The 12,368-nt window shown below is 50.7% G+C and overlaps 1 protein-coding gene across 1 annotated transcript in view; it reads right to left on the bottom strand.

The window, feature by feature from the left end:
- Positions 1-12,368, bottom strand: part of Plxna2 (plexin A2) — a 193,335-nt gene that overhangs the window by 162,575 nt on the left and 18,392 nt on the right. Inside the window, exons 2-3 of the mRNA XM_003474768.5 lie at positions 6,052-7,318; positions 1,504-1,686 (exon numbers count right to left, since the gene is read on the bottom strand). Coding sequence (XP_003474816.3) covers positions 1,504-1,686; positions 6,052-7,284 — 1,416 coding nt within the window. The 5' untranslated portion in view covers positions 7,285-7,318. The remainder of the gene's footprint in view (positions 1-1,503; positions 1,687-6,051; positions 7,319-12,368) is intronic.

The raw sequence follows: 12,368 nt of genomic DNA, 5'->3' as shown, positions 1-12,368 counted from the left end.
CACCAACCTACTGCTGGCTTCTGTTGCCTAGCAGGGTTTTGAGCTACTTGGGAAGATATGGTCCCTTTGGGCAGATGAATCAGTAAGAGGAGTCCCACAGGGAAGAAGTCTAGGCCAAAGGGTGTGGAGGGGTAAGGAGAGTGTGGGTGGATGTCAGCCTCCCCCAGGCCTGATGCCTCTGTGCCAGTCACAATTTGTTCCACTACATAGAGCGGCTGTGGCTCAGCAGGAAGTAGCCAGCCTCAGGGTCCAAGTAGAACCACATTTGGTAGAGTACACTACTTTCCTCTACTTTAGTGGACTCTCCTCACATGACAACTTTCTTCTCTCCCTTTGGGAGAGCAAATAGAAAGACTGTACTCATCCTTTCTTCCATGTCCTGAAAACTCAAGCCAGGGCCCTCAGCCCTGGGCAGAGAGAAGGGCGTAGGACACAGCAAGTAGGAACCTTTCCCTAGAACAAGGACATAGACGAAAAGCTTCGGAATCATGAGGTGCAAAGAGGTGCGAAGGTTCAGCACCTCCTCATCAACCCAGACCAGCTTCTTAGAGCTCCTCGGTGTTAACTCATAACTACCAGCATGGAAATTCCTCTTCAGTCCCCCTCTCAGCTATGCTTCTTAAACATTCCCAAGCCACAAGTCTCCCAAGGCTCTCTGTGAGTTAGGAGGCAGGAGCTGCAGGGGTGACGTGATACATAGGAAGCGGGGAGATGCAGCGAAATGGGGTCTGTTTCCTGATCCACAGGTGGTGGGATGTGAGAGGTGGCAGGAGGGTATGCTTGGGAAAGGGGATTAGCGGGGGCTGGAAGGAATGCCGCAGCTGTAATCCCACATAATGAACCATACTGTCTCCCTCTCTGCACCCTCAGCCGGAGACAAGCAGCTACAAGCTGCTGAGTTCAGCCCACCGCTCGGATGGTCTAGAGCTGGAGCTGGCAGAGACCTAAGACAGGAAGTCTGCGTCCTTCTGGAGCTCTGCTCTGGGCACTGAGGTAAGAAGGGAGAGTGAGATTGCAGAAAGAAGAGTTGGGTGAGTGGGCTCTCGCCTGGGCGTCATACCAAAGGGCAGCAGCAGCTCCTTTAGAGTTGTGACCCGTAATCTGCTTCAACCAACTTCATCCAATTCACCAAAGACTTTTACCAATGTGATCAACTCTACATGTTCCGTGGAGGGATTTAATGTGGGTATTCATAATGCCAGTTAGGAAAAACAAGTTCCACTTGATTTGAGAATGAAGAGTGATTTTATTTTCCCCTGTAGGCAGGGTACCTCGAAATTCTTTCAGGTTTGGCAGGATTGAAATAGGTTTGCATTCGCCATACACCCACTGACTGATGGCTGCAGGAAACAGCATGATGATAAACCATGGAATTCATCCCTGCCTCTCCTTCCATTCTGTGTCTTTGTTCCCAAGAAGAGGCAGCCGCCTGCAGCCCCTCCTGGCAACCCTTTCCTGAAAGGATTCTCTAGTGTATGATTGGAGTGGCGCTCAGAGCCTTACCTTTTTCAGCTTGCCATTCTTCGTCCCCACGAAAACCACGCTGTAGCCATTGTAAACGTAGGAGGCCACAGAGGTCATGCGGTCCCGGCTGGTTGTGTACAAGGTCAGGCCCTCCACTGGGGTGGAACCTCCCAGAGGCTGGTTGATGTCCAGTCCACAGAAATTGTCATCAATGGGTACTGGCTGTAGTAGGGAAAAAGTCAGGGTGAGTGTCGTGAAGCAGTAGTGACATCTGTCACCTCAGACTATGTCTACCCCACCTGCCAGCCTGTGGGTGCCGGGCCTTGGAGAGGCCAAAGTATGAGGCTCAGGGGACCATCACATGCTGCACGAGCACTTCTCACCAGGTGACCACCAATGGCACCCTGACTCCTATGGCTATGGACAGAAGAATAGGCATCCACTTCCATTCACCTGGAGTCCCCAACACCCACCCTTTTGCCATGAGAACCAGGCCCCATTTTATACCCGATTGCTTGAGCCCACTTCCTGGTTAGTTTAACCTCCCTGAGGACCTCCTCGCCAGACTCCTCAGTGGATAGTCAGTTTAGAGGCAATGTCACACAATTGCCAGCAACCTGTAGAGGGCTTCTTTGCTTCTTGGTCAGGCTATTATTTCATGGGCTACCTGAGATCTCAGTGAGGCAGAAGGAACTCAAAGCCACTCAACAATCAGTACCATCTGCTATTGTGGGAATACACTAATGGTTCCTCCAAGCACCCCAGGTGACAAGCACAATATGGGCTCCTGTGGCAAGGGCTGCAGACTCTGGGCTGGGAAGAGCCCTGAGTCCTGGGGTAGCTGCTCAGGCTGGGTCTGGAGAGACATCCCAGAGGGAGAAGGAAATGGAGGCTGTAAGCAAGGAAATCAGCCCCTCCCCTGCCTCTGTTTCTCACCCTCACCAGGGAAGAGCAGACTGACACTTTGCTTGGTGACAGCATCATTTCCTTGGGATAATTGGTTTATAAGCTACAGCACATGATTTTCCATAAAGCCAGGAATTTCCCTTCTCTTTTCTTCTTGGTTCCAAAGGGAATAAGGACTTATTTCTTAGGTTTCCTCCGTGTTTTGCTAAGAGCTGCTGCTCCTGCTGCTGGCAGGCATGGTGGCGCTGTGCTGGTGTAGCTGTGTCCTTCAGGAAAGGACACCATGTTCTAGGCTAAGGTTAACTTTGAGCTGTGGGTCCCAAGCAGCTGCACATAGTGGAAGAACAAGCTGCTCAGGAAGGGAAGTCACAGCAGCATACTGGTGGCAGCACTGGGAGACATCCACTTGGTGTTAGAAATCAACACGGTTGGGTATTTACACCAGGGAAACAGCAGTATTACCAACCAGGTTCTCCTTCTGTGGCCCGCATACGGCCAACCATTTACTCGTGACCCACAGGTCAGCGGGGTGGTAAGGAAACTGTACTCCCTGGAACTGCGGATTTGAGTACTCAGCTACCACTTGGGACACTTTCTGCTCCTCCTCTTTATTCCTGCACCTCGGGCAGCAGCTGCCCAGTAAGAGCTGGATGATCCACAGGTTAGTCCTATCTTTACCACTGTCCAACTTGGTGACCTTGAAAATGTCACATCCCCTCCCTGGGCTTCAGTTTCCTCATATCACCTGGCCTATTTGTCAAGCTTCCCTCCGATTCCAAGGCATGGATTTCATAGCTTCTGTTTTTTTCCCATTTTCTCCACGGATGAGAAAACCACAGAGTCTATGCACAGATGTAACTGAAGCCAGCTTTGGAGAAATGGTGACAGCAGCAAAAATCCTGTTGGTAATTGTGGATTTCTCTGCATCCCTCTTAACTCTAAAATACCCAGGACTGTAAAGGAAATGATTGTCCTAAGGTCAAACCCCTGGGAATGGCTGTCGTTTCTTTTTCTCTACAATTTCTTTCTCAAGACGTTGTCCCCACCCGGGATATTCCCACTCACCCAGCACCCCTCAGCCTTTGCTCAAGTAGTGAGAGCTTGAACATGGCTTTCCTGGGAGGCAGAGTGGCTAACTGTGCACTTGGACTCAAGTCACAGGGACCGGACTGAATGCAAATTTCTGCATTACTGTTCATACTTGTTTCATTTTAGATAATGTACTTAGTCTTTTGTGAGCCTTTGTACTACCATCTGCAAAATGGGGTCCACAGGGTCACTGTGACAATCTAGTGAGACAGCTCTCAAATCGCTCAGCCCAGCTTTGGCCACAGTCTACTTCATTCCCTATCTTTATTCCTTTCCTGGGGACAAAGCTCAAATCTTTGACCTCAGTTTCTATGTTAGTCCAGAGATTATGTTAAAGTCAGGCTCTGGGACCACGGGATCTCTCACTGATCCTCAGTGCCTTCAAAGTTGTCCCTGGGGCCCCTGCCCTGGGAGCCTTTGGGTTGTATGGGGCTTTCTTTCCATATCCCTTGCTGTCCAGGCCACACCCCGGGGTCCGAAGGGTTAGGGAGTGAGGAGCTATTCTCTGAGGTCCTGCGCACTCTAGATGTCACCTCTCCCCCAGTGCCTTTGCTGGCCTCTGGTCACAAGCCCAGGCTTGCCTCTGCATGGCACTGGAGCAGAGCCGGTCCGTCTTCCTCTTCCCCTTCCCTCTGGCTCCTAAGCAGGCAGGAATCAGCAGTTTCCTCCTGACAAGGGCCCTCTGGGAAATGAGAACCACTCTGGATTCTGCTCAGGCTTAACCCTTACATCTCCCCACTTTCCTGTCAGCTGCTTAGGGTCTTTGGTCATAAACCATGAGTGCCAAAAAGGAATTTGGAAGGTATCTGGTCCAACTGCCTTATTTTATAATATTAAGGAAACTATGCAGAGAACTGGCTTTCTGCTATGATTAGCATGAATAATTATCATTGTTCATTTATTGAACACTTACTATGCACCAAGTACTGTGTTAAGCATTCTACATTTTCTCTTTGATCCTCATAATAACTATGAAAAGAGGACAGGATTATTTCTATTTTTAAAATTTAAAAAAACTATGGATAAAGCCAGGTTCATAGAGTTAAAAAAAGTCACACGGGATGTAGGTGGGAGAACTGAGGTTTAATGTAACCTGTTGGGCTCCAAAGCTTGTCACCTTAACAAGCACATGATGATGACAAGAGAAGCATAGCTCAGGCATCACCTGGTGCTAGTACCAGAGACCCTCCATTCAGAGTATGCAGCAGGCTGATGTATGCGCCACAGTCTCAGGTTTTCCTGAGGCTGCAGAGCCAGAACACAAAGCCTTCACAGAGACCTACTTTTAGCCCTTGTCAGTTAACCTCAGAGTTAGTTAACTAATATGCCATGCATGGTACTAATCTCTCATGCCATTTCACAAATAAAAAGGTAGAGGTACTCAGTTACTTCTGAAGCAGGAAGTAGCACAGATTGAATTTGGACCCTGTGGAAGCCTAAATTCCTGATCACTACATTTTGTTATAGCTGTTATGTTTAAAAACTTTCTTTCTCTTCCCCATTATATTACATGAGCTGTGACAGTAGTGACCATACATGTTTTATGTTTGCATCCCCAGACGCTCTTCAGTTAAATGAAGGATGAATGACAGAGGGATCAATGCTGGAGAAAGGGAGAGAAGGAGGAAGGATGGGTGGAGAGAGGATGAATTGGATGGATGGAAGAATGGTTAATGGAAGGAGAGAAAAAAAGGGATGAATAGATGGACAGATGGATGGAAGAATGAATGGATGGATATAAAGAGGAAGAGAAGGAGTGGATTTACACACAGAAAGAAGAATGAAAGAGAGAGAAGGAGAGGTGGATGGATAGAAGGAGAGATGACGGGGAGGATGGGTGGGTCACAGTGAGCACTTTAATGGGCGCATCCTGTCGCTCTGCTGGGTACGAGGCATTGATTTTCCTGTCGGTTGTCCTTAGGCTTCAATCCTGAGGACAACCTTCCCTTCTTATCCTTTGGCAGGGTCCTGGTTCCCATTTTCAAGCTATTCATCAAGCTTCACTTCCTTTCTTCTCCTCTGTCTCAAACATGCGATGCCTCCTTGATCCCCTGGCTCACTGTCAGCGAGGCCCGCACATCCATGCCCTGGTCCCACTGCCTCTGCCCTGACCTCTCCTCTGCTTCCTCTCTCAGGCTCGGATCAGGCTGCAGTTACCTCCCTGCTGGCTCTCAAACCTACTTGAGTTCTGAATTCATTGTCCTTGCCTTTAGCGCTCTGGAACGCCTTGCCCAGACACTGGCTGGCGCCTTCTCTCCCCTTGCTAGAATGCTCTCTCAGTGAGCCAGTTCTCTTGGGATGGCCCCTCCCTCTTCCAGTGGGTGTGTATCACCGTTTCCCAACTAGATGCTTTACGTGTTCATTCATCCTGCCTCATAGCAGGTAAGACCCACAACGGGGCGTCTTGGCACATGTAGGCAATGATTCAATGAATCAACATACATATCCCAGGTACTTGGGATATTTGGTTACCGGTTGGTAAACACAGCCTGGAGGCCTCTGCTCCCAGCTCTGGTACTGGGTATGCAGAGGACTTGGGCAGCAAAGACACAGCCCGTGAGCCTGGGGAGCAGGAGAGGAAGTGCTCCTTACCGCCTTGGTACACTGGACATCCTTGCCCAGAAGCCAGTTGAGCTCCAGATTGCCCTCTCCTTGGTAGCAGGACTGCAGACGCTCCTTGATCTGCAGGTTGATGGAGCGGATGGGGAAGGCACACAGGGCAGAGTCATCGGGTGGGTGATGATACTGCTTCTGGCCCTTGGAGAAGATGGCAAAGAGCACATCGTCCTGGCTGCTGATGTTGAAGGTCTGGGCCAGTGCCTCCCCTGGCTTGGCAAGGTAAGCAGCCTGCAGGAGATGGTATTCCATGCCTGCCCTTGTGCAGCCAAAGGGCAGGGATACATAGGAGTGGAACTTCGGGTCATCCTTGCAGAGACGCACAATGCGAGAGGTGTAGAAAAGGTCTCCAGCGGAGTTGATGGACACACCCTCCGGGGTCTCGGGCTGTACTGTGAGGAAGTACACGAAGGCCCCGCTGGCGAAGCCATAGATATAGAAGATGTCAAAGTGGGAAACCAGGGCCAGGGTGTCAGAGGGGATCTTGATGAGGGAGGAGACGAAATCGCTGTGGAGCTCGTAGTCCAGCATGGCTGAGGACTCGGGGTCTCGGGGCAGCTTGCGACTGGACAATGTTGGGAAGTAATCCTGCTTGCCATCCACAGCCGTACCGATGAAGAGCTTGCCGTCCTCGCCCTCAGAGCGCACAATCACCCCATACATGGTGCCTGTCTTGTTGACACTGGATAGGTAGTGCTCCTTCTTGTGTGATGGCTCCACCAGGATGAAGAGGTCATCCAGCCGTAGCAGCTTGCAGACTCCCTGGTAGAGGCTGCCACAGGCCAGCAGGCGGTTCTCAGAGTAGTCAATGAGCAGCAGCTTGTTGACGTTGTTGGTAAGGGTGAGCACCTCACTGCACGGCTGCACAATGAGTGGTGGGTAGCAGGACTTGTTGTCCTCCTCCGGCCCTGTCTTGTGGGCCACCTGGATCGTCAGGTTGCCTGTCAGCTTATACACTCGATTGATGGCCCCCACATACACGGCCCCTGTCCCTTGGTGGACAGTCAAGTGGTTGAAGGTCCAGTCTCGGTTCTCAGAGTGAAAGGTGCTAAACTGAGGCATTCCAGCTCCCCTGGGCGCCAGCAGCACCCACAGTGTGGCGAGCAGAACTGGAGACCAGCTGTCAGCCCATGGGGCCAGTGGCTGCCGCCTCCTCTGTGTCATCCTGAGGAGGGCGAAGACCAGCAGACAGCTCCCCCGGGCTCTCATCTGTGACACCTTCCAGGATCAGCCTCACATGGTTCTGGAAAACACAAGGCAGGGTGATCAGACTGGGAGCAGGGTCCGGGAGGAGCAGACAGGATTGCTGGGCCCAGGGTCCCCAATCTGGCTGGCTCTGTGAGCCTCTTCCTTTTATATTTTGTGTTTTCTATTTTTACCATACTCTCTCTCTCTTAGGACTGTTCAGGGAATCCTCTTATCTATTTTGGTCTCCGGTCTTTACACTGTAAATTTTATTTTATTTTACTTTACAGAGCATCTCTATTTCTGTCCTCTTAAGACATCATTTTTATCTTTCGAAGAGGTTAAAAGACTGCAGGAGTTCACCAGCCAGTCAATGCTAGTGTCACGGCTGAAGCCAACCTTCCTGTGTAATCGTGGCCTTCTCCCCAAGGCGATTGGAAGTTGCTCCTGCCTCCTAAAAGCCTGTTAAGGAGGTCCTCTCCCAGGTTTTCCCAAGAATCTAAGAGTGCAAAGAAAACCCCTTGGTATTCCAGACTCTCATTGCCGATAAGGCTGTGCTTCCCACTATCCCCTGCTTGGCTCTCTACGTCGAGGGAGAAGATCAGGCCTCCCTGAGCTCTGGTTCTCCCCTGCCCATGGTCTCTTCTCCAGAAAGAGTTCCTGCCCTTGTTAGAAAAGTATGCCATAGCCACTAAGCATGGAACTCCCACATGTGCCACTTGGGGTTCATGGAGCCTCTCGGAGGGGGAGGATGAGCTACTATGCCACCGGACACTTTCTTGGCAGCTAGAACTATAGGCAGCCAGCGTCCCTGCTAAGGGGTTCTGCTGTCTGAGTCTAGCTTTGGTCCCCTGTAGCAGGAATTCTGGGCTGGGGACACATGGAGAGGAGCCCAGGGAGGTGAGCTGAGGGTCAGCATCCTCTAGCTATGCCATACCTCCTGCCTGTGTGAGCAGCCATGAGATCAGCCCTGGACTCAGTGATCCAAGGCCACCTCCAGCCCTGACCCCTAAGCTGCTGGCGTGCAGGGCAGGGCTCCTGGGGACAGGTTGCAGAGATTCTCAGGTGAGGTGTAGGGGTCAGAGAGCACGGGTCACTGTTGTCCAGCTGCTCAAGGCTTCTAGATAGGGACAGTGGCAGCATAGCAATGGTACCAGGAGGAGAAAGAAGAGGAGGAGGCAGTGTGCCATCTGGCTGGGAGAACTTTGCTTCAATTGGACAGACCACCTGACACCCTTCTTGGACAAGTCCAGACAGAACTCAGCACCCGAGGAGGCAAGGATGGACATAGTCAAGGGGTGGAGAATTCACTCCAAGGCAGTTTAAGAGAAGTCTGTCTGTCCCTCCACTCCTTTAGATGGCTGGACTGGGCTAGAATTAGAACAAACAACACTTGCTGGGCCTTCCCAGTATTTTAGAAATTCTCCTTCCTACTCTTCAACTCTGTGTTCTAGGCCCGGCAGCCTCGAGAGAGTCAGGGTAGGGCCCACCCAGCCACACTTCTCTAGGTAGGCTCTGCTGGGGTGTTCTGGGTGACTCATGAGGCCCCAGGCTTCCTTGGAAAGAGGAAGGCGGCAGCATGAGGCTGACCTCAGCCGCTCTACCACGCCCTTCCGGCCCCACGCGCACACCACACCGGCAAAGGCTCCCAGCAAATAGAGCTTTTGGTTTGGAAACTAGAAGTTATTTTGAGCTACGTCCTGAGGCCGGTAGCAGGACGTGAATTCCTCAAGAGGAGCTGCAGAAAGGAAATAACAGAATCCTTAAGTGCTCCAGCTGGACAGGGAATTGCAAGGGACTGTTCTTTGCCCACCCCTCTCTGCACTGCTAAGCGCCTCTGGCTGCAGGTGGAGAGTTCTATGCTGGGGGGGTGGGTAGAGGGGAGGAGGCTGATGGTCACTCTGCTGTGCTTTTCAAAGTGCTCTCTGGAGCAAGATTGCATGAAATTGAGAATAGGCTTCTCCTGTCTTCTCTACAACATAGGTGCACATCTATGGTTAGCTTGTGGGTAGAACAGGAGGGTCCTGGTACCAAGAGACATGGTGTGATGCTAAAAGCCATTTTACTTCACTGTGCAGAATCCTCCCAAGGCATACTTTGAAAAAGCAAGTGGCTTTTGTTTTAGGCAGAGTTTGGAACAAATTTGGGACTTTGGGCAAGTCCTTGCTCCCATGGGGCAGGGTTGGGGTAGCCCCGGTACCTACTCTCTGGGTGTCATGAAGGCAAATGTGACAAGGCAGGGTAACCTTTTAGCATGGCCACTTGGTCACAGAGGTTGCTTCACTTGTACTGGTTGTTAGGATTATCACTGAAGGCTCTCTAGGAGACAGCACTTCAGGTGTCCTGGCAGAATTTCTGACTTTTCTTTTTTTACTTATAGTTGTCCTCTCCATTAGAGGGATATTAAGAGTGGATCTTTGATTGCCAGCCTCCTTGGACCCAGTGCAGAGCTCAGCTGGGAGGCAGATGGTCAGGGAAAAGAATAGGTCCAAGGGGAGCAACTCTGTCCTCCTGTGGCACAGTTCCCAGCCCAGCCTCTCCATAGCTCCAGGGAGCCTGGTGGAAGCACAGGCTTTGCAGAGGTGGACTAAATTCGGGGGTACTGGTCTCAGCTCCAAGAGGCTCAGAAAGGATGGAGACTCAGGAGCTTTGGCTCAGTTAGCACTTGGGTCACTGAAAAATTTAGTTTGGTCTAGCATCTCCCCAAGCCCATTTTCTGAATGTGAAAGAAAAGACATTGGAATGAGTCAGTTTGTAAGATTTCTTCTTACAGATGAATGATGCCTTGAGGCCTGGCTTCTTCAGCTTCCTGCAATGGCTAAGATCCTCCCATCTACCTGCTGAGGTGGACTAGACCAGGAATTCTCAAGATAGCATTATAGCCAGCCTGTTTTCCTCTCCCTGTTCTGGCAGCACCTATTCTGGATCACAGCCAGAGTGTTCATCCTACCAGGCACAGGGCCTGCCTGCCTGCCCAGGAGCAACTGTCACTGGCTCCAGACTCCACAGAATAGTTTCCTGCAGCCAGCGCAGGAGAGAGGTTTGAGCCCCACCTTGGAAGCATGCATAGGGATCTGGAGTCCAAGGGTGAGTCAGCTGCTTCCTACTTTCCATGTTGGTTTGGACAGCACCAAGAGGCTGTTCCAAAGCAGCACCCAGTGGGCCAGGCTCAGGCTACACCCACTTCTGGGCCTCCTACAGCCCAGGAGGCGGTGTGATATGGGTAAATGCACACACTGTAGACTGAATGCTTGGATACAAACAGAGCTGGAGCTTCCCGTGTGGGTCAAAGCACCAATTCTGTGATGCCATCTAACCTTGCATAAAATATCCGCCAATTACCTCACAGGATCACCACGAAGTCAGTCAGTACCTGTAAAGTGCTTAGGACAGTGCTCAGCCCACTTTAAGCATTTGGAATTCATTATTAGCCATTTATCTGTTGACAGCTCCAGCTCCCTACTCCATCCATCCCAGAATCTGTCTCACAGTAAATTTCCCATCCTCAGTTTGATAGAAGCTGGTAAGCACATGCTTGTGATATTGTTTACCTTGAATTTCTTCTTAACCCCAATTTTCTGCTGGTGTTAACTCTGGGAGATTTCTTCTAATAGCAATACGTTTTTCTTGCTGTCTAGTCATTTTCTCTGTTTAGTTCGTTTTCTCTGTTTAGTTCACTTGTCACATGCCAAATCAGAAGCTCATTCAGCCTGGCCTGTGTTCTCCTACCAATTTCCTCTTCCCCTATTTCATTCTCAAGCTGGGGCAGGCTATCTCGAGACTCTTATCTGCAAGGCCTTTGGAGACATCTTCTCTGCCTCACTCCGGTGTCAAGGAGAGGCCATGCTTCCCTCTTCGGGAAGCAAGCACCACTAAATATTTTATTTAGAGAGCCTGATGACACCATCTCTGAGATCAGGCTCCAGCAGGCAGGTGTTGGTGACAGCCAGTGAAGGCATCTGACACCTTCCTGATCAGCTGCCGCAGGAGCCAGTGGCCAAGCAGGGAGGAAGTGATGATCAGGCATTTCCAGTTCAGCTCGAGGAGGATTCTCTCCTCCTAGCAGCACTGCTCTGTTGCACTTTTTAGGAGGCCTGGGTGCATATGCCTCTCCACTGTCATCTAGCCTCCATTATTGCAGAAGGAGATGTGTAGAGAGTTAGAGCTGAATACCTGCCACTTTACCAAATTGAGCTGAAGTTCACATTAGTGGTTCTCACAAGGTTGGACCATCTGTGGGTCCCCTCTGCCACTGCTCCTACCACTGTCTGGGCACTGAAGGTTTTTGTAGCCATAGCAGGAAGTGGTGCTGTCATTGCCACACCTGCAAGGTGGAGCACACAGCTGGACTCCAAAGAGCCCAATAGTGATGGGGAAAAGGTAAGGACAACAAGGAGGGCTGTGCCATCAGAGGAGTTGACAGCTACTCTTGGGATTCACCCAACCTCCTTCTTCTCCCAAGACGGTGAGGAATCCATCTTCTTCCTAGTTCTCCTTTCTAAATATTTAGGCTTCGAGAGCAGGGCTTTATGGTGCATCCTGAAGGAGCTGAGTTTACTCCCATCCGCCACTGTTTTTACAGATGAAGAAGCCAAAGTCCTTTGAGAGGAAACAACTTGCCCAAGGTGACTCGATATGCACCAGGGACAGTTGGAGTCAGAACCTCTAAGGAAAGCAGAAGACAGGGAGTTGGTTACACCTTGTCTGGGAGTCGTCCTGCCTGAGATAAGAAGGCATGTTTTGATGGTAGTGCTTTCACTGATGGACAGAAGGGAGTTATGCAGGCCTGGGAGGCACTGCTCAGGGCAGAAGGATGAAAGAAGCAATCGGTGGTCTTCTGGGTTGGGGAGTGTGACCTCCTTTGGCTAACCCAGATCCATGCAGACCCCGTCAAATATCATACTCAGGAATGTCACCTACACTGCATCCTTAGGGCTCTGATGTCCTGTGTCATATTCTTCTGGGGTGTAGGAAACCCCAGAGACAAATCAGATAAGCACAGAGAACTTTGTCCAAAAGTGTCAGAACTGTAGCAGAGGGACCATAGTCAGATGTTCAGGGACCTCCTATCTACAGAGGAGAACATGGAATTTCCTGACATTGACCTT

The sequence above is a fragment of the Cavia porcellus genome, unplaced genomic scaffold, assembly GCF_034190915.1.
Source record: "Cavia porcellus strain 051 isolate PalLab524CR breed Dunkin Hartley unplaced genomic scaffold, mCavPor4.1 scaffold_29, whole genome shotgun sequence".
NCBI lineage: Eukaryota > Metazoa > Chordata > Mammalia > Rodentia > Caviidae > Cavia > Cavia porcellus.
This window is presented reverse-complemented; position numbering and strand designations above follow the sequence as displayed.